At 38.9% G+C, this 26,116-nt stretch overlaps 1 protein-coding gene and 1 pseudogene across 2 annotated transcripts in view; one reads left to right on the forward strand and one right to left on the reverse strand.

The window, feature by feature from the left end:
• Positions 1-26,116, forward strand: part of ZYG11B (zyg-11 family member B, cell cycle regulator) — an 86,766-nt gene that overhangs the window by 23,408 nt on the left and 37,242 nt on the right. For both annotated transcript variants that reach the window (XM_004774445.3, XM_045064530.1), the window contains exons 2-6: positions 2,498-2,663; positions 10,140-10,894; positions 21,499-21,639; positions 23,971-24,147; positions 25,480-25,544. In XM_004774445.3, coding sequence (XP_004774502.1) covers positions 2,498-2,663; positions 10,140-10,894; positions 21,499-21,639; positions 23,971-24,147; positions 25,480-25,544 — 1,304 coding nt within the window. The remainder of the gene's footprint in view (positions 1-2,497; positions 2,664-10,139; positions 10,895-21,498; positions 21,640-23,970; positions 24,148-25,479; positions 25,545-26,116) is intronic.
• LOC123387338 lies at positions 4,594-5,863 on the reverse strand (annotated as a pseudogene).

Genomic DNA, 26,116 nt, shown 5'->3' on the forward strand with positions numbered 1-26,116 from the left:
GTTATTCTAGGTCCATTGTATTTCTATATGAATTTTAGGATGAGCTTGTTAATTTCTGTGAAAAAGTAAGTTGGACTTTGATAAGGATTGTATTGAAACTATAGAACAATTAACAATATTAAATCTTCTGATCTATGAATATTGATGTTTTTCTATTTGAGTTGGCTTTAATTTTTTATTTTATACTTTTTTCCTAAAATTTATTTCTAAATATGTTACTCTCTTTGATGTTATTATAAATGGAATTGTTTTCTTATTTTCACTTTCAGATTGTTCAGTATAATCATATAGATATAATTGATATGATGCATTGTAAATAAAGTAGAACTTATATCCTACAGCCTTGCTGAACTTTTTTTCTTTTTAATGTTCTAGTAATTTTTCATTGTTGTCAATTCCTTGGCATTTTTTTTTAAGATTTTATTTATTTATTTGAGAGAGAGAGTGAACGACCGGGAGTGAGAAAGAGAGCAGGAGCAGAGGGGCAGAGGGAGAGAGAGAGAAGCAGGCTCCCCACTGAGCAGGGAGTATGACGTGGGGCTCAATCCTGAGAACCCTGGGACCATGACCTGAACTGAAGGCAGAAGCTTAATCTACTGAGCCACCCAGGTGCCCCTATATTTTTGAAATGTAATGTTTAATAGCTCCCATTAAAATGTCACATGTATAGTATAATGTGGCTAAGAGTTGTGCTCCTGAGTCAGTTTTTAATTTGACACTATACTTTATCACTGACTATGCAGAATGCTGAGAAAGATGTTACTTTTCTAAGCCAGTTTTCAATTAAAACTTTAAAGATGGGAATGCCTAGGTGGCTCAATTGGTTGGGCGTCTGCCTTTGGCTCAGGTCATGGTCTGAGAGAAAGGCATGGCCCGAGAGTCCTGTGATCAAGGCCCCACATCAGGCTCCCAGCTTGGCAGTGAGTCTGCTTCTCCTCCCAGTTCCCCTGCTTGTGCTCTCTCTCTAATCAGATTAAAAAACAAAAACCCCACAAAACTTTAGAAATGAAGATAATGTTTGACTACTTTTATTTATTTATTTTTTTAAGATTTTTTTTTTTACTTATTTGTCAGAGAGAGAGAGAGTGAGAGCGAGCACAGGCAGAGTGGAAGGCAGAGGCAGAGGGAGAAGCAGGCTCCCTGTGGAGCAAGGAGCCCGATGTGGGACTCGATCCCAGGACGCTGGGATCATGACCTGAGCCGAAGGCAGCTGCCTAACCAACTGAGCCACCCAGGCGTCCCTGTTTGACTACTTTTAAAAATGGGATGAAGGGGGGTGCCTGGGTGGCTCAGTGGGTTAACCCTCTGCCTTCTGCTCAGGTCATGATCTTAGGGTCCTGGGATTGAGCCCCACGTCGGGCTCTCTGCTCGGTGGGGAGCCTACTTCGCTTTCCCCCTCTGCCTGCCTCTCTGCCTATTTGTGATTTCTCCCTCTCTCTGTTAAATAAATAAATAAAATCTTTTAAAAAATTACTAAAAAAAATAAAAATAAAATGGGATGAAGGAATAAGTGAAATAATGGATAATTCATGTATGATACTCAGCACAGTCATAAAAGCATCTAATAGATGATAGCTACTATAATTATATTTTAATTATATTGTACTACTGGGGACATTTACAGTGTTTATTTCTATAGTTAAAACCCTTACACTTGGGGCGCTTGGGTGGCTCAGTGGGTTAAGCCGCTGCCTTCGGCTCAGGTCATGATCTCCGGGTCCTGGGATCGAGTCCCGCATCGGGCTCTTTGCTCAGTAAGGAGCCTGCTTCCTCCTCTCTCTCTCTCTGCCTGCCTCTCTGCCTACTTGAGATCTCTCTCTGTCAAATAAATAAATAAAATATTTAAAAAAACAAAAACCCTTACACTTAAATCTTTGTGCTTATTTGATTAGTTCTTTATTCTTCAGACTGGAATAACAGGGTTAACTTTTTCTATTTTGAGGATGTTAACACCTATAGCAAATTCTTTTACCCAAATAAATTAATCATATTTGAATTATCAGATTGGGATGGGGATTTTGTGGGATATCAAGTTTGAGAGTAAATTTGGTCTAGATTTTAGAAGGACTCAGGCATCAGTCTAACAATCTAAGAATTTTATTTTTTGTCTTCAGGCCCTTGGAAATTTGTGGAAGAGTTGACCAGAGGATGGTCATGGATAGTAATTTAGGAAGATTAATCTGCTATACCTTGAGGTCTTCCCTGACCATCCTTGTCTGATTAGGACACCCTGCTTGTACTTACGTACTACTCGATATGTCTTCTAATATAATATGTAATATATTTTATGTAAATATTTGTTTAAACGTTTCTCTTCTGCCTCTTGAGAACATGGGTTACCTATTGTAGTCCCAGCACCTAACACAGTATCTAACGTATGGTAGACACTGAGTAAAAATACTTCTTGAATGAGTTCATGAAAGTTTTGTTTTCTATTTTTCTGGAAACTAATTTGTTGACTTTTGTCTTCCCTTTATGTTTTTTCCTGGGCTCCAAGGAGGAGGCATCTCCCTATTCCTTACTTGATATCTGCTTGAATTTCCTGACTACTCATCTTGAGAAGTTCTGTTCAGCAAGACAAGATGGAACGTTGTGTCTGCAGGAACCTGGAGTATTCCCACAGGAGGTGGCTGATCGACTGCTTCAGACTATGGCTTTTCATGGTAAAAAATACACAGAGGAAATAAGAATTATGTGCTGTTAATTGGCATTGGATTTTGAGTGCTGCTGTGGCATTTAATTATTTTCTTAGAAAAGGCCAGATGAGTCTGATTCCAGGAAAAGGAATTTATTTATTTTTTCCTTTCCTGCCACTTACTATGTAATTTGGAATAAGCATTTTTCTTTTCTAATCTAGGAAAATTGCTTCCTCTTTCTTTTCTTTTCCTTTCTTTCTTTCTTTCTTTCTTTCTAGTTCTTTTTCTGCTTTTCCCATGGCAAAATAACTTTTTTTAAAAAAAGATTTTATTTGTGGAGCGCCTGGGTGGCTCAGTGGGTTAAGCCTCTGCCTTCTGCTCATGTCATGATCTCACAGTCCTGGGATCAAGCCCCACATCCGGCTCTCTGCTCAGCAGGGAGCCTACTCCTCCCTGACCCCTGCCCCCGCTTGCTCTCTCTGTCAAATAAATAAAATCTTTAAAAAAAAATAAAAATTAAAAAATTTTATTTATTTATTTGACAGAGAGAAATCACAAGTAGGCAGAGAGGCAGGTGGGGGGCGGGGTGGGGAGCAGTCTCCCCGCTGAGCAGAGAGCCCGATGTGGGGCTCGGTCCCAGGACCCTGAGATCATGACCTGAGCCGAAGGCAGAGGCTTTAACCCACTGAGCAACCCAGGTGCCCCCAAAATAACTTATCTTTCAAAATATCCCTTTAGAAGTTTGCTGGTGTAAAGTACCTTACGTCTTCATTTGGCAGTGGGAAAAATAAACACTTACAGAAAAATGAGTTTCTGCTTTTGACCTTTGAATTGGGAAAGCATAGCTAATTTAGTACTTCTGTTTTCAAAAACGAATTTTGAAAATAAGTTGGGAGAGTCTTATATGTGGTATTCTGTTTATGTAGAGGATTTTTGTTATTTCTGATTAAGATTTTTTTTTTTTTTTTTTTGCTTTGTAATCAGTATATTAAGGAGACATTCATACATTCCAATTGCTTAATTCTGATAACCAGATTTAAGCTTGTGAACATGACTTTTTAAACATACAATTAAAGCTATTCATCATAATTTGCTATACTACCAACATTAAATTACAGTTACTTTGGAGAGTTATTTAAAGTAAGCCTATAACATACCTTAAAAAAAAAAAACAAAAAACAAAAAAACCTTCCTATCTCATACATGCAAACTTCTCCACATAAATGTCTCTTCACTGTAAGTTACCCTGCTCCCGAAGCCACTACTCTGAAGCTTATCATGGTCCAAAGAGAAGGCAAAAAAGTATAACCAGGGCTGATACATATATATGTATATATATATTTAAAAAAAGGGGAAGAAAAAGATGGCCCAGAAGGGAATGCAATTCTACAAGTGCAAGCCCTCAAGCAGCAGCATATGACAAACCCCTTCTTTAAAGAGGTATCCTTTCTATCGCTGATACCACAGGCCAAATTACATAGCATGCCATCTTCAAGTATCAGTTGAGGCAATAGATGCAGAGGCATCACAATGAATCCCACTTAACATAACTATAGACCAACACTTCTCTACAAATTCTTTGTCTGATTGCCAATTAAATACAAGTTTTAACTTCATAGCTTAACAATTAAGGGTCATACACTGAAGTCAATACATACACCCAGCATTTCAGTCTGAGCTGTTTCATATACATAGAACTGAAATTAATTACAAGGTATGGCCTAACAAATGCTAGGGGAGATTTTTTTTGAAAGCAGTTTTTACAAATATTAAACTTATCTTCCACACTGAAGTCATCCTACATACAGGGCAAAGTTGGAGCTTTTATATTTGAGTTTATTCTTCATTTAACTTGTCACTACTATAGTTGAATATTAAAACAAAAACAATAGCAAGTAGTGAGCTATAATTATAGTCCTTCACTCATTCACTACTGCACATAAAATGCCAGCAGTGTTATTCACTGGCCCCATTAAGAGGTCTGACACTGAACACCACCCCTGGGATGATGTTCATCATTCTCATATGCTTCCCCATTGTAATGGTGCCGTCTTTCCTGATTTGGATCAAAGTCCACCAGTTCTACCTGGTCCATTTCATCAGTCTCTTCTACTTCCTTTCTCTCAGGTAGGAGTTTTTCCAGCAAAGAGAGTTTATCAGGAGACAGAAAGCCATTCTCAGGAAAATTTACCTTCAGTTGGATGATGAGGCGACCCTTTTCATATGGCCTACAATAAATTGGCATGCCTTCATTTAGCACACACTTGATATCTCCACGCTTGACAATTTGACCTGGATGAGAGGTGATGACAGTGGTTTGGTTGTCAAGAGTAGATATAGGCTTTTGAAAACCACACAGTGCTTCAACCAGCTGTATGTCCATACACATGAAAAGGTCTTCTCCTCGTTGAGTAAAAACAGCATGGTCCTTCTGATCTAAAACAATGATAATATCTCCTGGTTCCAGTCCTGGTTCTTGGTCTCTCTCACCATGGAATGTTATCTTCTGGCCATCTTTCATGCCTTTGTCAATATGAACTTCTAGAATCTTCTTCTCTCAAACTATCTTCCTTCCATTGCAGCTTTTACATCTATCTTTAGGACTGATCCGTTCCCCATGACCCTGGCACTCCATGCACACAGATTGAATTTGCTGAACCATTCCAGGTACTATCCGATGAATTCTTATTTGCATTCCAGTACCTCGGCAATTGGGACAACACTCAACTGCTCCTTTCTTACCACCTCGGCCTTCACATTTATCGCATATCGCATTTTTTTGCAGAGCTAGTTATCTTGTTGCACCATTATATAAATCTTCTAAGGTTACTGAGAGCTGGTGCAGAACATTTTTACCTCTCCTTTCTCTCTGCATTCTTCCTCCTCCTCCAAAAAACATATCAAAGATGTCCATGGGGGAGCCAAAACCACCACCAGCTCCACCTTCTTTAATTGCCTGTTCACCTCCTTTGTCATATAATTCCCTTTTCTTTGCATCAGAGAGTACTTCATAAGCTTGAGAAATCTGTTTAAACTTCTCTCCTTCATTTGGATTCTTATCAGGGTGGTACTTCAAAGCCAGTTTCCTATAGGCCTTTTTCAGTTCTTCTTGGGTGGCATTGGGTTTGACCCCCAAAACATCATAAGTGGTTTCTTTCACCATTTTCTACAGCCGGTGAGAGGGCCGAGGCCGATGTGGGGGAGCGGGAAGGAGCGCGTTGCTGGGCGTAGCTCGGGTAGCCGCCGCTCCTCCACGTCTCACCGAGCGTTCTGGAAAGTTCCGCCTATTTCTGATTAAGTTTTAAGTTGAAATAGATAATGCCATTTTTAATTTCGGTTTATAAACTCTTTTCAAGGAGAAAATATAATTTGTCCAAAACTATAAAATAGAATAACAATGTGGCAATAATAATTACTATCATTTACCTATTACCTGTTTCGTGCTAGGAATTTTGTTTTCCTTGAATTTTCTCTAAAACCTTATAAAATAACCACTATTAAAAAAAGATAACTTTGGGCGCCTGGGTGGCTCAGTGGGTTAAAGCCTCTGCCTTTGGCTCAGGTCATGGTCCCAGGGTCCTGGGATAGAGCCCTACATTGGGCTCTCTGCTCAGCGGGGATCTCTCTGCCTGCCTCTCTGCCTACTTGTGATCTCTGTCTGTCAAATAAATAAATAAAATCTTAAAAAAAAGATAACTTTTATAATCCCATTTATATACAGATAAGGAAACTGATTCAGAAAAGTAACTTGTTAGAGGTCATAATGCTAGTAAATGGTAGAGTCCTAGTTCAGATCGAAGTCTGATTCCAAATCTGTGCTGTTTTCACTGCCGCACAATCTTCCTACAACTACATTAGAGATATTCCTGTTCTATATGCCAGGGAATACTGTACACTTTGCTTTGGCTTTATATATATCAAGTATGAATCCAGATAATGTATTCCAAGGAGGGGTGGGAGAAATAATGGTATAATTGAGGCATTTTAGAATAATTTTAGAAAGAAGATGTTTGAACTCCTTGGTTTTCACTGAGTTGCTCAAGTCTGTAGTCTCTTTGAATTCAGCCTGCCAAAGGAACTGGGATGATACCAGTAGATACTATATATGGTAAAGTTAAAGGTTCCTTACAACGCTGCACAACAATTTAAAAGATTATGTCAGTGCTTTCTTTCTTTTTGGTCTCAATTTAATGACTATGCTTAACATATTCAATTTAAATATATATACATATAACTAATCTTGTAAATCAAAGGAATAAATGTTAAGTAGAGTCTTAATTTGCCAGAAACTTTTTGAAATATAACTACTGATAGCTAATATTAGCAGCTAACATTTATTGAATACTTGTTATTGTATACTAGCTCTGTGGCAAATGCTTTATATGGGTAAAATAATGGAAGCAGTTTTCAAATAAGTGTAACTAAATAATTACCCCCAGAGTAGTATCATCAGAATGTGTTTTCTACCTCTTCTTTTCAAGCTGCCTTCATATGAGAGAAGGTATATATATATATATACATACACACACACACACACACACACACACACACACACACACATATATATATATATATGAAGCTGCCTTCAGATCAGAGAAATAACTTAATGTCCTCATTTGTGTTACCTCAATGTTATTTCTGGCCTCATTCACCAGAAAGTGTTCTGAATTAATCTCTTTGCAAAAGAAACAAGAGTAGATAGTACTAACCTAAAACTAACATAATATTGTATGTCAACTATATTTCAGTAGTAAAAATAAAAATTGAAGAAGCAATCTGTGGAAAAAAAACCTTACAGTATTTCCAGGCTGTGTTGTATATTATACAACAAGCTTGAAATTCAACTTATGAATTTGTCAGATGTAGATTAAGATAGGTAATAATTAAAATATTAAGAATTGAAAAAAAAAGAGTGGATACTACTGACAATACGTAAAAGAACATAATGCCAATTTTGTCACAATTTTTAAAAGTTTCATCAGTTTTTCTGTATCTGAACATTTTCATAAAAAATGGAAAAAAGTTCTATGAATACTTTTAGAATTTATAATATTTTTTCTAATAGCATAATGATTTTAGAAAATCTTAACTTATTTACATTCAGATTTTTCTATATGCCCAATTCAAAAGAAAAATGATATTGGTAGCAGTTTTTATTAAAATAAGCCTGATGTTAAAGATTTTACTTACTGGGATCTTTGATTCCTTTGTCATAATCGTTGCTTATTCTGTGTCATGGTGCTAAAAGTTTTCTAGGAAATGTGTGTTTAAGAGCCAGGAATCAGAATATTTGCCATCTAATGCTTCTGTGTTATATTATGACCTAATCTAAATTTTTATACCTTGACATGGTCAACCATATCTGTTTTGGGATTAAATTGAAAAGAATAATGCCTTTTGGGGGGGGGGTGGAGAGTAATACCTTTTGAAACATTATGGATTGCATCCTTGAATAGTCACCTAGACTTCCTAGGTGACTGAGGGCTTATATTCCCTGAATAGTACCCCACTTCCCTGGAGGTTACATTGCTGGTCACCTCAACTCTTTATAGCCTAAAACAGAAAGAAAGAAAAGAATGCTTTGGGGCAAAATCCTTGCATTTAGGCTTCTGTACTTCAGTCCTTGAAAGAAGCCCTTTAGTTCTGGGGCACCTGGGTGGCTCAGTAGGTTAAGCCTCTGCCTTCGGCTCGGGTCATGATCCCAGGGTCCTGGGATCGAGCCCCGAATCATGCTCTCTGCTCAGCGGGGAGCCTGCTTCCTCCTCTCTCTCTGCCTGCCTCTCTGCCTACTTGTGATCTCTCTCTCTGTCAAATAAATAAATAAAATCTAAAAAAAAAAAGAAAGCCTGGGACGCCTGGGTGGCTCAGTTGGTTAAGCAGCTGCCTTTGGCTCAGGTCATGATCCCAGCGTCCTGGGATCGAGTCCCACATCGGGCTCCTTGCTCTGTGGGGAGCCTGCTTCTCCCTCTGCCTTGCCTTCCACTCTGTCTGCCTGTGCTCGCTCTCACTCTCTCTCTCTCTGACAAATAAATAAATAAAATCTTTAAAAAAAAAAAAAAAAAGAAAGCCTACAGAATGTTTTTTAAATAAATAAATAATTAATTAAAAAATTAAAAAATACTTTAGTTCTAATACAGAGGTGACCCTTAGCTGTATCTTTAGCCCAAGCTGTATGAATCTGTTTAGTATGAGTCTGCTGAAGTGCCACTTAGAGTTCTTCCCTTGACTCCAGGCTATTTATTTACCTGGTCCCAACTGTACACTCACCCTGGACTGTTCTTAGGCTATCTTTTATTGGCATGCCTGTTACTTTCACAGGAAATGTTGTTTAATTGATAGGTGATATGGTTGAGATTGATGTGGTTCCAAGACATCATATACTTCTGGCACTGTTAGTTGCTAGTCAGGTAGATCTCTAAGGGACTTTAAGAGGTTCCTGTATCCACTTTATTTGAATTTAATCTGACAGAAAGTTGACTATAACCTAGGTCCTTTTTTTTTTTTTTTTAAGATTTTATTTTGTATTTATTTGGCAGAGAGAGAGGAAATATAAGCAGGGGGAGTGCGAGAGGGAGAAGCAGGCTTCCTGCTGAGCAAGGAGCTGGACGCGGGGCTCTGTCCCAGGACCCCGGGATCATGACCTGAGCCAAAGGCAGACTCTTAAGGGCTGAGCCACCCAGGTGCCCCTAACCTCTAGATCCTTTTAATAAGATTTCAGATCTAGCCAGTGATCTGAATAATTTGCAGATATGCATGTGCTAAATATATGTGTGTATATATATATATACACATACACACACACATATATTACACCTTTTTATTCATTCAAAGATCATATATATATTATGTATGTATGTTTGTGTGTATAATAATGTATTATAGTGAAATTGAAGGATAGACTAGTAATGGTAACATTAATTGGTAACAATTAATTCCCCAGATTCAGTAGCTTAACATAAAGTTTGTTTTACCTCACCCATGGTACATAAATGCTGCAAATCCATGGAGGGTTATTCTCCATGGTCACTCTTGGATCCAAGCTGATGGAGGCTCCGCTTTCAGAAATCTATTCTGTCTAGAACTTGAAGACTCCTCATTTGTCATAGCGGGAAAAGATAGCATGGGAAATTGTGTACTGGCTCTCAGGTGCTTCAGCCTATAGGCCGTTGGTCAAAACTAGGCACATAGCCCCATCTAATTCCAAGGGTAGGATGGGAAATGTAGCTGTCTACATGTCCGGGAAGGCATGAACCAGATGTTAGTGAATATCTATAAGATCTACCACAGTCACTTGCTAGCTCTGTGACCTTGGAAAGCCACTTTTCTCACCCTAGTGTATTCATCTCTAAGTTGTAATCATAATATTCTTACCCCATGGAATTGTTATGTATATTAAATGAAATATTGTTACATGGGTGTGCTTTGGAAATGTAAGTATGCTGGAAATTTTAGCTATTCTTTAATTATTTTTTGAAATTGAGGTGTTAACTTTTTTTTTTCCAGGTCTACTGAATGATGGAACTGTAGGTATTTTCAGGGGCAATCAGATGCGCTTAAAGCGTGCTTGCATTCGCAAAGCCAAGATCTCTGCTGTTGCTTTCCGGAAAGCCTTCTGCCATCACAAGTTAGTGGAACTTGATGCTACAGGTGTGAATGCAGACATCACGATTACAGACATAATCAGTGGGCTTGGCAGTAACAAATGGATCCAGCAAAATCTCCAGTGCCTAGTGCTGAACTCGTTAACTCTTTCCCTCGAAGATCCTTACGAGCGGTGCTTCAGCCGGCTTTCTGGCCTTCGAGCGTTAAGCATCACCAATGTTCTCTTTTACAATGAAGACCTCGCTGAAGTTGCCTCATTGCCAAGATTAGAGAGCCTGGATATTTCTAACACCTCAATCACAGACATCACAGCTTTGCTGGCCTGCAAAGACCGACTCAAGTCTCTAACCATGCACCACTTGAAGTGTTTAAAAATGACAACTACCCAGATACTGGATGTTGTGCGGGAACTAAAACATCTGAATCATCTTGACATTTCAGATGATAAACAGTTTACATCAGACATAGCTCTTCGCCTACTAGAACAAAAAGACATCCTACCCAACCTTGTCTCCCTGGATGTTTCTGGGAGAAAGCATGTGACAGATAAAGCTGTTGAAGCCTTTATACAACAACGGCCCAGCATGCAGTTTGTAGGTTTGCTGGCCACTGATGCAGGTTACTCTGAATTCCTCACCGGTGAAGGACATTTAAAGGTTAGACTTTTAAAATGTATTATTTTGTCAGGCTGACCAATGTCTTAGCTGCATAAGGTTCCATTAAGATGAATGTCTAACAATATATGGAACATGTCTGTGAAAGATGGCATTGTATAGTGGAAAGGCCTTGCTTTCAAGTCAGAGAGTCCCAGTTAAAATCCTAGCCTGCTTGCTTCATGACCCAGACCAAGAGATGATGTAACTTTTTGGGTTTCCATTTCTTTATTTACAAAACAGATATTCTATCTAACTAAATTCTTCCAAAGGTTAGTAATTATATATGTAAAGTGCTAGTCGTGTAGTAGGCCTTGGATAAGTAATAGTTCTTATGATGATAATATTTAGATATTTTGAACCACTGTAACATACCATTTCTAATTAGTCACTACTCCTTCTTAAATTGATATTCATTGGGAAGTTAAGTTCTCCAAGGAGATCTTTACCATAGAAATGGTGTAATTTTGCTTTTCTTAAGGTTTTTCATGCCTAATGATTTAAATTCATCTGCTTGGTACTTGGGATTCAGAGATAAAAAAGATATAGGATCTGCTTCTAAGGAATTTAGTCTTGGTGATGATACAGTCATAAATAACTATAAAGCCAAAGATCAGTGTAATCGCTGTAAAAGAGTAGAAGAAATTTCTTCCAGCTGGAGAATTGGGGGCTTGATGGAAAAGATGGTAGCTGAGTCATACCTTGAAGGATAGAATTGTGGCAAGTTTAAGCTAATATTTTCCTAATGTACACTGTATCCTCTAGATGCCTACATTGATAGGTATTAGCCCCATTTTATAGATGAGAACCATAGACTCAGAAATTATATGATTTACAGTTAGTAAGAACCAACATTTGGATTTTTATCTCTAATTCCAGAGCCCCATTTTTTCCCCCTACTACCTACACTACTTAAGCAGAAGCATCCTTTGATCCTACCTGGAGCAGAGTCAGGGATGGCCTGAAAGTGGATATTGTGACCCAAAAGGCAAGGTACCTTTTTTGAGTAATCATGACAGACTCAAAAAAGGAGAAGGAAAGTTTAGTTGTAAATATAAACATCTCAGTTCTTAGGTATTTGTAAATTTAGGCCTTAAAAAATAGGATGTAGAAAATGATTTTGAATTATTCTTTTTTATTCATTCAATATTTTACCAAGTGCCTGTGTGTACTGGTCACCGTACGGGGCATGGGGATTTGATGGTGAGGGCAAAAAGGCATGATTTTGCCCTCATGGAGCTTGTAATTTAGTGAGGGAATCAAGTAATCAAATGCCATGTGCCAACAGAATATGTGTGCTTTAAATATACGTACACACATATACATTTAAATATGTATGTATTTATGTATATTATATATACATGCTCTATATATGCTTTATACTGTGCTAAAATCTAGAAGATAATGCAGTATTATATATGAAAATGTTTAACAGAGAGACTTGACTTAATATAAGGCTTCTCTGAAGAATTAATGAATGAGTGGAGATCTTAAGGGTGAATAGCTTGGTAGAGAACATTCCAGGCAATGAGAAGAATTAATGCAGAATATATGTGGTAGAATGGAGCATGATACATCCAAGGAACTGAAAGAAAGGCCACTGTGGCTAGACCTCAAAAGTAGAAATTCACAGAGCAATGAGATGAGGCTGGAAAAGTAGGCAGACACCAGGGTCAGACTTGGAAAGGTCACATAAGCCAGGTGCAGGGCAATAGGAAGTGTGAGGAACTGACTTAACAATTTGTTATGGAGCAAGACAGATTTTTAGCACAGGGTTTTTTGATGAAGGAAATATAAAAATGTAAATTACTATTCTAATGTTACTTAACTGCCAAACAAATTGGTCTAATAGTAAAGGATTCTAAAAATTAAAAGGGGACGAAATCCCCCGTGGTCTGGGAGTTGAGGGAAAATTTCCCAGAAGAGGTGAGCATCCTAAAGGATGAAAGGAATGTGTCCCTGATATGTTAAGCTAATATTTTCAAGGCAAAGATGTAATAGGTATGATCCCAGAGCAGTATAGTTTTTGCTGGTTTCTTCTTAAGACCAACAGACAACCCTCCAGTGAATTAGCCTGACTTACGAAATTGAGGCTAGTAGGACATCTGTATTTCACAATGCCTCTGTGAAACAAGTTTGATTTCACAAACGGAGCTGTTATTACTTTGAAATCTTGACCATATGAAACACCTACTTTATTTGGTATCATTATCTATTTTTCTCCTACATAAACATTAAAGTAGTGATTCTTACCCTGCACTACAGTTAAAATCACCTGGAATGTAATTATGTGAAATGATGTTTATGTTAATCAACCTTATCATGGTAATCATTTCCCAATATATACATGTATCATATCATCATGTTGGATATCTTAAACTTACACAATGGTATATGTCAGTAATATCTTTGATAAAGCTGGGGGAAATGATTTATTTCCTTACTTACTTTAAAGATTTTATTTTAGGTAATCTCTGTACCCAACTTGGGGCTCAAACTCACCACCCCTAAATCAAGAGTCACATGCTCTAAGGGCACCTGGGTGGCTCAGTAGGTTAAGCCTCCAACTCTCGATTTCAGCTCAGGTCATGATCTCTGGGTTGTAGGATCGAGCCTTATGTGGGGTTCTCCACTGGGCGTGGAGTGTGGTCAGGATTCTCTCTCTAACCCTCTTTCCCCTACCCTTCTTTTTCTCTCTGCCCCACCAAAAAAAAAAAAAATTACATTCTGTACAAACTGAGCCAGACACACACCCCTGGAAAAAAATTTTTAATTAAAAGAAATCACTTGTGGAGCTTGAACAATTAAATTAGAGCCACAGGGAGGTAGGACTCAGGAATCAGTATTTTCTAAAGCTCCTTAGGTGATTACAGTATTCAGTCAATATTGAGAATCATTGTTTTAAAGTAATTTTATTTATTTATTTATTTATTTATTTTAATTTTTTTTTTTTTAAGATTTTATTTATTTATTTGACAGAGGGAGATCACAAGTAGGCAGAGAGGCAGGCAGAGAGAGAGAGGAGGAAGCAGGCTCCCTGCTGAGCAGAGAGCCCGATGCGGGACTCGATCCCAGGACCCCGAGATCATGACCTGAGCCGAAGGCAGTGGCTTAACCCACTGAGCCACCCAGGCACCCCTTAATTTTTTTTTTTAAGATTTTATTTATTCATTTGACGGGCAGAGATCACAAGTAAGAGAGAGGCGGAAGCAGGCTCCCTGCTGAGCAGAGAGACCCATGCGGGGCTCAATCCCAGGACCATGACCTGAGCTGAAGGCAGAGGCTTTAATCCACTGAGTCACCCAGGCTCCCTTATTTATTTTTTTTAGAAAAAGATCGTTGGGGGGCACCTTACTGGCTCAGTTGGAGGAGCATGGGACTCGATCTTGGGGTATGAGGTCAAGCCCCATGTTAGGTATAGAGATTACTCAGAACAAAATGCAGACTCAAAAAGAGATCATTGGAACTTTCCCCTTTGTTCACCTATATAGAAAAATTAATGTTTTTTTAAAATTATTCACTGATTTGAGATCTGGTAATAAGTCATGTTAAGGGAAGAGAGCTGAGATTACCACATCTCCTTTTTAAAAATCTAGTTCAGCCAAGTTGTTGAAAAACTTGTCTGAAATGATTGTCTTAGTGTTGTGATGCTTTAAATTAGTTGAGGGGGCACCTGGGTGGCACAGTCAGTTAAGCATCTGACTCTTGGTTTGGGTTCAGGTTGTAATCTCAGGGTTGTGAGATCAACCCCGTGACTCCAACCTCGGTGTCAGGCTCTGTGGTCAGTGCAGTCTGCTTGGGTTTCTCTTTGCTCTCCCTCTGCCCTGCCCATCTCCCACCCCTGGTCCAAATCAATCAATCAATCAATCTTTAAAAAGTAAACTAGTTGAGGTTGACTTTTTGGCATTACATACTTTGTTTTTTTAGGCCACACTAAGGAATGTAAGAAATAGAGACCCTGTGACTCCCCAGTATTCCTTATAAGGCACTATATGGTACTCTGAAGGGGTGGTTATAAGAACTAGTTTGTTTTTTGCGCTTTCATGTGTATTACTTAGTTTAATCTCTTGACTCTGCAAGAGAGGTATTATTGTCCTTAGTGAAAGGGAATGTCTTTAAGGGTGACAGCTGGCTGATATTGGAGTCTGCTTTTGTATCTTGGACTATTTTGATTCCAAAGCATGTGTCCTTTCCACTACATCTCATTGTCTCTGTTTGAGAATCTTAGTTCTTTACTTTCCCCTCAATTTCTAGTCCCAACACAGAGGGTTTTCTTACTATAGAATTTCTGTCATTGTTTCCTCATCCAATTTGCTCTTCTCTCACCATCAGTTTTCTGAACCATCCATTTTACTGCATCTAGGATTTGTTGGCCATTTCATTCCCGGACTTTGGCGTTATATAGTAAGCTGTGGTTCCTAGTTCCTAAGAATCACTAGAAATGTGCTAAACCCAATATTAGTTCTTATTTTTACTTAGCTTCCTAGGTATCACTCTTGTCTTTTTTTCAAACTTTTCTTACTACTGTGGTTAATTTCCTTTATTCATTTTTTCTCATCTCCCAGGTCTCTAAATATTGGAGAGTTCCATTTCTTGGTCTTTATTTTATTTTATTTTTTTAAAGATTTTATTTATTTATTTGACAGAGAAAAATCACAAGTAGACGGAGAGGCAGGCAGAGAGAGAGAGAGGGAAGCAGGCTCCCTGCTGAGCAGAGAGCCCGATTCGGGACTCGATCCCAGGACCCTGAGATCGTGACCTGAGCCGAAAGCAGCAGCTTAACCCACTGAGCCACCCAGGTGCCCCCATTTCTTGGTCTTTAAATCTATATGCTGTACTTCTCCCTTGAACTAAGACTCCTATATTGAACGGCAATAGTCAATACCCAGTGAAGATCCATATAAAGTTTTCAAAGGAAGAAGAGTTGATCCATTTCAAAGAACATTTACTAAGTACTTTTTAAAGACACCTGAATTCGTGCCCTTGAAATCAAGGAATTCTAGTCTAGTGGAGAGGAGACAGATAAATTTAAAAATAGGTTTAATTCAGTGTGAGAGAGGCTTTAGAGTGCTGTAAGAAAAGTTTTCCTTAGAATATAAATTTTAGCTTTACTCTGTATATTAAATATTTACAAGGCTTAATTTAGTGGTTATGGGCATTTTCAAAGATTTTATTTATTTATTTATTTGACACAGAGAGAGAGAGAGAGAGAGAGAGAGAGAGCACAAGCAGGCAGAGCACAGGCAGAAGGTGAGGGAGAAGCAGGCTCCCCACAGAGCAGGGAGCCCAATGCAGGGTTCAATCCCAGGACTCTGAGATCATGACCTGAGTTGAAGGCAGGCACTTAACTGAGTGAGCCACCCAAGCGCCCCTCTATTTTATCTTTTTAAATTTTCTACGGATTTTATTTATTTGAGAGAAAGAGAAAGGGGGGGCGGAAGGAGAGGGAGACAGAGTCTTTTTTCTTTTTTTTTTTTTTTTAAGATTTTATTTATTTATTTGATAGAGAAAAAGACAGCAAGAGAGGAAACACAAGCAGTGGGAGAGGAAGAAGCAGACTTCCCGCCAAGCAGGGAGCACAATGCTGGGCTTGATCCCAGGACCCTGGTATCATGATCTGAACCAAAGGTAGACACTTAACGACTGAGCCACTCAGGAGCCCGGGAGAGAGAGTCTTTTTTTTTTTTTAAGATTTTATTTATTTATTTGACAGAAATCACAAGTAGGCAGAGAGGCAGACGGGGGTTGGGGGGTGAGGCAAGGCAGGCTTCCTGCCAAGCAGAGGGCCCAATGGAGGGCTTGATCCCAGGACTCTGGGATCATGACCTGAGCCAAAGCAGAGGCTTTACCCACTGAACCACCCAGGGGCCCCTGGGAGAGAGAGTCTTAAGCAGACTCCACCCTGAGCATGGAGCCTAACACAGGGCATGATCTCATGACCCCGAGATCATGACCTAAGCCAAAACCATGAGTTGGATTCTTAACTGATTGGGCCACCCAGGCGCCCCATCTCTGTTTTAAATTGTTACATATAGATAACTTGATTTTTTAGCATCTAGCATATGAAATTGGTTGAACTGAAGATGCTTATAGTTTGAGGAGTCAGACTACTTGACTTGAGGGTTTATCACTGGCTAGATAAGTATTGATCACTGAATAAAACATATATGCAATGAAATTAGTTTAAAATATTTAACATTCCTGGGGCGCCTGGGTGGCTCAGTGGGTTAAGCCGCTGCCTTCGGCTCAGGTCATGATCCCAGGGGCCTGGGATCGAGTCCCACATCGGGCTCTCTGCTCAGCAGGGAGCCTGCTTCTCCTCATCTCTCTCTCTCTGTCTGTCTCTGCCTATTTGTGATCTCTCTCTCTCTGTCAAATAAATAAATAAATAAATCTTTAAAATATTTAACATTCCAGTAACAAAAGTTCTTTAAAGTTACATTCAAAGATAACTTGAGGCTGTATTTCATATAGATGCTATAAAGCAATTGAATCAACCAAGTACAGGTAAATGAAGTCTTACTGATAAAATCGTTAAACATATTCCCTCTTACAACCTTTTTTTATTTCACGTAGTATTTCAGTGTCTTTACAAATCTAAGAAAAATCTAAGAAAAAGTTCAGGATAATTCAAAAAGAATTGAACATCTGGGAAATTTTTATTATTCAATAACCACTTATATATATGAATACATAATCAAGACCAATATGCATGTAGTATATATCACAGTTCTTTTTTTTTTTTTTTTTAAGATTTTGCTTATTTACCTTTATTAGAGAGCGTGAGAGCAGATGGAGGAGCAGAGGGGGAGGAAAGGGGAATCTCAAGCAGACTCTGCCCTGAGCAAGGAGCCCCACATGGGGCTCGATCTCAGGACCCTGAGATCATGACCTGGCCAAAATGAAAAGTCAGACCCTTAACTGACTAAGCCACCCAGGTGCCCCTACTTCATATAGTTTAAAAAGCATTTGTAAAGAAACTTCCATTGTTCTGCCCTCAGGGAGAGAAGGAGCTTTACAATCCAACTGACAACTATTTTTCTGACAACCAGGCAGCACCCAGTTAGTGTGATGTGTGAACATAAAAATGACTGCCATCTAGTCTAGGTTGTGGGGTGTCTGCTTGAGAGCACAGCATTTCAGGGCTAGCTTCTCTGAGCATAGAGTTGTCTTCATAGTAGATGGACAGAACTGGTCCTTGGACAGTCGTACAGCTAGCACTACCAGGTGCCTTTGCCCCACTCAGCTCTTTCAGCTATTACAGGAATGGTGTGGGTTTGCTGTTTGAGTGAGGAGAAACACAAGAATGGTCACAGATTCGTTAAAAATACATATTTATTTTTTAAAAAAGAAACTTCCATTGTTGTTTCTACAGTTTTACAAATGTTTACTTAATATGTGCTCTTGTGTCCATTTGGCACGATGTGTACTGTAGTCTGAGTCTTCCAATTTAAAGAGATTATAACTCTGAAGGACAGGTTGGGGTTTTTTTTGTTTTTTTGTTTTTTTTTAACCTTCTTATAGATAAGACAGATGCCAGGATCATAAACAACAAATGTGTAGCTTAAGAAGTGCGGGGGTGCCTGGGTGACTCAGTCATTTGGGCATCTGCCTTTGGCTTGGGTCATGGTCTCAGGGTCCTGGGATGGAGCCCTGCATCAGGCTCCCTGCTCAGCAGGGAGTCTGCTTCTTCTTCTGTCTCTGCTGCTTGTTCTTGCACACACACACTCTCTCTCTCCCCATAAAGGAAGGAAGGAAGAGAGAGAGAAAGAAAAGGAGGAAGGAAGGAAGAAAGGAAGGAAGGAAGGAAGGAAGAAAAAGTGCAAATAAGGGGGGCACCTTGGTGGCTCAGTTGGTTAAACATCTGACTTGATTTCTGCTCAGGTCATGATCTCAGGGTTGGGAGATCAAGTCCTATGTTGGGCTCTGTCCAGGTGTGGAGCCTGCTTAAGACTTTCTCCCTCTCCCTTAGTCTCCCCCGCACCCGCTCCTGCAAAAAAAAAAAAGAAATGCAAATAAAGTGAACACGCTTGAAGCCATTACTCAGGTTAATAAATAGAACTTTCAGCTACCCTGAAGTTTCTCTGTGCCCCATCTTGATCATAGCTCTCTCCTTCTCCATAAAATTAACCTCTATTCTATCTTTAATAATAATAATGTCGGGGCACCTGGGTGGCTCAGTCATTGGGCATCTGACTTTGGCATGGGTCATGATCCCAGGGTCCTAGGATCGAGTCCCACCTCCGGCTTCCTGCTCGGTGGAAAGCTTGCTTCTCCCTTTCCCACTGCCCCGGCTCTGTTCCCTCTCTCGCTGTGTCTTTCTCTGTCAAATAAATAAATAAAATCTTCAAAAAAATAATATAATAATAATAATGTCCTTATTTTTTAATAGTTTTATGATCTGTTTATCTCTAGGCTTTTAGTTAATCTTGCTCATTTTTAAAAATTATATGTCTTTGAGGGATACCTGGGTGGCTCAGTCAGTTAAGAGTCTGCCTTTGGCTCAGGTCATGATCCCAGTGTCCTGGGATTGGGTTCTGTATTGGGCTCCTTGCTCAGAAGGGAGCCTGCTTCTCCTTCTGCCTGCTGCTCTCCCTATGTGTGTGCTCGCTGGCTCGCCCTCCCCACCTCCACCCTGACAAATAAATAAAATCTTAAAAAGAACTAAAAAAACAAATTATATGTCTTTTGAATACCTTTATTTTACAGATTCCTTCTCCCTTCCTTTCTTTTCCTTACAATTTGTCTATTAAAAGATCCAACCTTTTGGACTTGTAGACTTTGTCTCAGTCTGGATATTCTTAATTAATAATAATAATTATATTAATTAACATCCTCATTATCATTATTATTAAAGTCATCTCTACACCCAGTGTGGAGCTTGAACTTACAATCCCAAGACCAAGAGTGGCATGCTCTACCAGCTGAGCCAGCCAGGGCCCCCTGGATATTCCTGATTATATACTCATGGTGCCTATTTCTGTGTTGTTGTATTTTTTTGCAAATTAGTAGCTAGATTCGGAGGCTTAATCAGACTCAAGTTTGATCCCTTGGGCAGGAGTCTTAGGTATTGTGCTCTTTCAGTAAGGAAGTATATAATATATGGGTTTGTTTGGTTGGTTTTTTTCTGTGATGTTAGTGGTTGTTGACACTAGTTCCATTAATTCATTGGGGATCAGTGGTGATATTACCATCATTTATTTTTCACTTTTCAGTTGGATTACTTTTATATAAAGTCACTTTCCATTATATACTTTCGGTTACTCAATATTGTGTGAGCCACAGTTTAAGATATATGTATGAATCTATATAAATGGGGCATTCCTTAGACCTAATTTTGAACAGAATCTATATCTATTTATTTATTTATTTTTAAGTAAACACTACACCCAGCGGTGCCTGGGTGGATCATTTGGTGGTTAAGCGGCTGCCTTTGGCTCAGGTCATAACCCAATGTCCTAGGATCCAGCCTCACATCAGTCTTCCAGCTCAAAGGGAAGTCTCCTTCTCCATCTCCCTCTGCCCCTCCCCTCCCAACTTGTGCTCGTGTAGGAGCACACACTCTCTTTCTCTCTCTCTCAAATAAATAAAATCTTCAAAAAAAATTAAATACTACACCCAATATGGGGCTTAAACTCACAACCTCAAGAGTCTTGTGCTCTATTTTTTTTTCTTTTTTAAAAGATTTTATTTATTTATTTATTTGACAGAGATCACAAGTGGGCTGAGAGGCAGGCAGAGAAAGAGATGGGAGAAGTAGACTTCCCACTGAGCAGAGAGCCCAATGCGGGGCTCAATGTGGGGCTCAACCCAGGACCCTGGGATCATTACCTGAGCTGAAGACAGAGGCTTTAACCCACTGAGTGACCTAGGTGCCCCGAGGCTCATGCTCTATTAACTGAGCCAACCAGGTGCCCTTGAACAGAATCTCTTGGAGCTGAATAAGAGCTAGATAAATCTGGGGGAAATAATTAACACAGTTATTTGATGAATACTTATTGAGCACTTATTCTGAACCATACATAATGCTAATTATTGGGATATAGTGGTGAATGGATCAGTTGAATGGAGGGATTATGGTAATGGTTATGAAGATGTTTCATGGGGACCTGATTTAGATTGATGGGTCAGGGAAGGGCTCTCTAAAGAAGTGTCATTTAACTTGAATAGGGAAAGATGAGTAGAAATTAGTCGAAGAAAGAAAGATTTCAATAAGCAAGTTATATATATATAATGGCCTTTTGCTGGGAAAGAGCTTGGGTGATTGAAGGATCAGGGGAAAAAGACCAGTGTAGCTTTAACATGAGTTAAGGGAAATTAAGGAATTATCTTAAGAGACAGATTTACTTAAGATTTACTTTAGGTGCAGCTTAGAGAATGTTACCCATAGGCTTATCATAGGGTCTAAGCCTATCTAACGTATATCTCTTTAGCATATGTACACCTTCATAAGATGACTCTTCTGAGTGGGTTGGAAAGTAATCATTCGCATTTGTTTCAAGACTTACATGGCTATACCAGATTCCATCTATACAAATGATGTTTGGCTAGAGAAAGTTAGAGGGTTGAAGAAATCCTAAAAGCTAATCTTATGGCTATGTTCAAAGGTGTCTGGAGAAGCCAATGAAACTCAGATTGCAGAAGCATTGAAGCGGTACAGCGAACGGGCATTCTTTGTCCGGGAAGCTCTATTTCACCTTTTTAGCCTGACTCATGTGATGGAAAAAACAAAGCCAGAAATTTTAAAGGTAAGAATAAGAAACTGGATATGAAAACTTTAAAATTATCTTCCTGGATACAGATGATGGCTTTGTGAAGAAAATCAGTGAAAATTTGCATTTAGTCTTTGATTTTTTTTTTTTTTTGTAATGGGTTTGATGATATATGATTTCAGTTGTTAGCCATAAATGAGAGAGAAGATAGTTGCATAGTGTTATTGAAGTTAAATACCTTCTACTTCATATTTAACTACCTAAAACCAGTGACCACTGTGATATTTTTTTCACCATCTGCAGTAGAAAATGAAAGTATATGACTGGAATCACAACACTGCATTGTATTGCTTCCGTATAGACTTTTTAAAGATATATAATATTGGTATTCCATAAGGCACCTTCCCATGCACTTTTAAGCACCTGTGCTTTCATAATTAATTCATGATATTTCCCAATTAAAATCTTTTAATCAAGACAGCTTTTGAAGGGCAAGAAAGGAAGATTCTTAATTTTTGTTGATTGTTTAGGGCCATGTTTATCAGATTGTGTCCTTTGTCCACCAGAAGTCTGGAATATTATTTTTAAAAGCATATTTGTGAAGCCCACTCTAGGAAATTTAGATTCAATAGGGCTGGATGAGGTACAAGAATCTGCATTTTAGGGGTGCCTGGGTGGCTCAGTGGGTTAAGCCGCTGCCTTTGGCTCGGGTCATGATCTCAGGGTCCTGGGATCGAGTCCCACGTCGGGCTCTCTGCTCAGCAGGGAGCCTGCTTCCTCCTCTCTCTCTCTCTGCCTGCCTCTCTGCCTACTTGTGATCTCTCTCTGTCAAATAAATAAATAAAATCTTAAAAAAAAAAAAAAGAATCCCCAAGATAATCCTAATACATATTTGAAATCAGTGAGTGTAGGACTGTATTATATTTGATGCCTCATTTAGTGGGTACAACAGTATTACAGATTGTGTAACTACAGATCTATGAGGTTAAGTAACAGTAAGTTAGTAGCAGAGAGAAATGACCTAACCACCCCATTATCTTAAATTTTCAGAATAGGGTACGCTTGGATAGGAACCAATAACATTTCAGTCCCTGAGATGTTACCCCCAACACAGCCACCCCTCCATATATACCAGAGGATATTGGCACTTGGTATATGAATTATCCGTTTTGGTTTTGGTTACTGTGAACCTGAGCAGCAAAGAACCTCGAGTCCTGATCTGAAATATTTACTCATTCATTCATTCAGAGAATGGTACAGAGAGAAATGAATATAGAAAATTCTTTTAAGGGATTCAGTTCTAAAGGAGAGCAAAGGAAAAAGATGGTAGTTGGCTGAGGAACTATTTTTTAAATTTATTTTTATTTATTTATTTATTTATTTATTTTTGACGGACAGAGATCACAAGTAGGTGGAGAGGCAGGCAGAGGAGGGAGGAGGAAGCAGGTTTCCTGCCAAGCAGAGAGCCCGATGTGGGGCTCGATCCCAGGATTCCAGGATCATGACCTGAGCTGAGAGCAGAGGCTTTAACCCACTGAGCCACTTGGGCGCCCCAGGAACTTTTTTTTTTTTCTTTTTTAAGATGGGAGAAAAAAACCAGCTTTTTATATGCTGATATGAATGATCCAGTACAGAATAAAAACTTGATATAGGAAATAGAAGAACAGCTGAAGCAATGTCCTTGAGTAGACAAAAAGCAAAAGTAAGTGGAGGGATTACCTTCAGAGAAGAACCCAAAAAGATCATTTATGGTAATAGGAAAACAGCATGTGCATGTTTATGTCCTGGCAAGGGGGATACACGTGGTAGTGAGAGTCTGAAATTCTTTTCTGAATGTTTCCTTTTTCTCCGTATAATTGGAAGCAAGGTTCTTTAGCTGATAGTGAGGATTGGGAGGATTTGTTGGGGATTGAGGAGAGAGGAAAAGATTAGAAATAGTTACGTAGGCCAGAGGGAAGCAAATGGATTTTATTGTACTATGACTTTAGCAGTGTTCGTAAGAAACTGAATGTCGGAATTTGAAAGTGAAAAGTTTGCCTCTGGTTTACTCTAAACTCAGTAAGAATTTATTTAGTGCTTAGAATATAAGAGTCACTGTACTAGGTCTGGATGAGTTACGTGAATAGAAAAGATTCATTAGCCCTACGGAAAAATTCCTGGACATGAACAACTTGATACCTTCCTGGACCAGGTAGGTGAGAACTATGTGTTGATAAGTGATTGCTATGCCCTAGGCTCTTTGCACATGAGGATAAAAAAGATAATTTAAGCCTGCTTAGAAATTGTTAGAGATCAACAAAGTAATGTTGCTATGTTAAGAGGGCTTATATTAATAGCGTGAATAAAGAGAACTAATTTTTTTTCTAGCTTGTGGTTACTGGGATGAGAAACCACCCTATGAATTTGCCAGTACAACTTGCAGCAAGCGCCTGTGTGTTTAACTTAACTAAGCAGGATCTTGCTGCAGGAATGCCTGTTCGACTCCTGGCTGATGTGACTCATTTGCTGCTCAAAGCCATGGAACATTTTCCCAATCACCAGCAGGTAAGCGTGTGGGAATTCCTATTCAAATAGTCCTTTTAGTGTTCCCCACCCATCTCCTACCTCCATAGAGTTCAATTTAGTAGACCAGATCTGGAAATTCAAATGCCTTTGCAGCCTGCAAAGTAATAAATTTATGGTATGACTGAGTATAGGAAAGCAGAGAAGTAGAAAACTAAAGAGTAGATTCCCTGCCTGAAAGTATTTAAATCCAAATATTGAGGGAAATAGTACAAACCATAAAAAACTCATCTTCCACCTCAATCCTGACTTTGGATAATTTCAGCAAATATCCCATAACACATCTATTCTGGGCCAGGCACTATCAAGTACTCGCATACAGAAATGAGTAAGACATGGGTTTTCTACTTCGAGCCATATGGTATGTATATAACCTACCTATTGTCAGGATGAAAACTGAAAATATAAAAATTATATTTTTCATTCTTAAAATGTAGCAGCTAGTTGGCAACTTAGTAAAAAATACTCATAATCCAAAAATCAAGTAAAAATGTCAATCCAGGGGTGCCGGGATGGCTCAGTCAGTTGAGCATCTATGTGCTTTCAGCTCAGGTCATGATCCTGGAGTCCAGGGATCAGCCCTGCATCGGGCTCCCTGCTCAGCCGGGAGCCTCTTCTCCCTCTGTCCCTCCCCCTGCTTATGCTTTCTCTCTCTCTTTCAAATAAATAAAATCTTTAAAAAAATGGCAATCCAGATAGGTGATTGGATCAGTAAAGCCTCATTGAGGGCAGTTACCAAATTGGATAAGCTTTAAGCTCTGGTTTTTTGGTTTTTGTTTTTTTCCAGATTTATTTATTTATTTTAGAGAATGAGCACACATGCGTGCAAACATGGGGAGGAACAGAGGGAGAAGGAGAGAATCCTCAAGCAGACTCCCCACTGACAAGCCCATTGTGGGGCTCAGTCCCTGGACCCTGAGATTTTGACCTGAGCTGAAATCAAGAGCTGGCCACTTAACCAACTGGGCCACCCAGGCACCCCTAGGCTTTGGTTTTTATGGCTTCTGGAAGCCAGGTAGTTAGAGGACAAAGCAGAATCCACCCAAAGTCCACCAGAAGGAAGGGGGATTAGCTGATATTAATTCTATTTATTATCCTACCTTGTCTCATGGAAAAGACAAAGAATATGCACAAGTAAACTCACATGGGTTCTTTGGAAGTCAGTCTTTCAAAAGCAGGGAGGCAGAACAAAAGTTGTAAGAAATCATTGGTGTTTCATCAGTGATCTTCCTTTTTTTATAGAGGCTACACCTAGTTAAAAAATAAGAAAGCAATATTTTATTCAGGAATTTCTTTCTCCCTTTGGTTCTTTAGTTACAGAAGAATTGCCTCCTTTCACTTTGCAGTGACCGGATCCTTCAAGATGTTCCATTCAACAGGCAAGTGTTAGCCCTAGAACTTAAAATGGGCCAAAACGGAATTTTAGAACTCTGTCTTGGGCCATTTCTTGCCAGTTGGCATATCCTTCGTGTATAGTTAATAAGTGAATGGGATTCTGCATTATCCTATAGAATGCTAACTCTACTTTCTCTGATTTGGTACTTTGACATTCCTGTTAGCAGATTGGCCTCTGTTTTCATAGTCCTTTGCTTAAAAATTTATATTATGGTTTTTAGAATATTCATACAATATTTTAGGCTGAAGAAACTGAGGCATATGGACTCAGTGTCTTGCCCATGATTTTGTGTCTAGTAACTGCAAGGCTAGAAAGACTCAAGTCTTCTAGTTTTAGGTCATGATCTTTTCTCTGTATCATACCTCTTATTATTATTTGATACTGAATTAAAGAAGAAACTTTTTAAATAGAGGTTAAGGGAGGTTATATAGCTGGATTCAAGTAACTTAAAAAGTGTTTTCCCTTGTTTTCTAAGATGAGATTTGAGAGCTAAAAAGGATTTTTTGTCATCTATTTTAAATACAATTTTTAAAGATGGTATTGAAAAAGAAAATA

Source organism: Mustela putorius, unplaced genomic scaffold, assembly GCF_011764305.1.
Source record: "Mustela putorius furo isolate JIRA1106 unplaced genomic scaffold, ASM1176430v1.1 tig00003853_pilon_pilon_pilon, whole genome shotgun sequence".
NCBI lineage: Eukaryota > Metazoa > Chordata > Mammalia > Carnivora > Mustelidae > Mustela > Mustela putorius.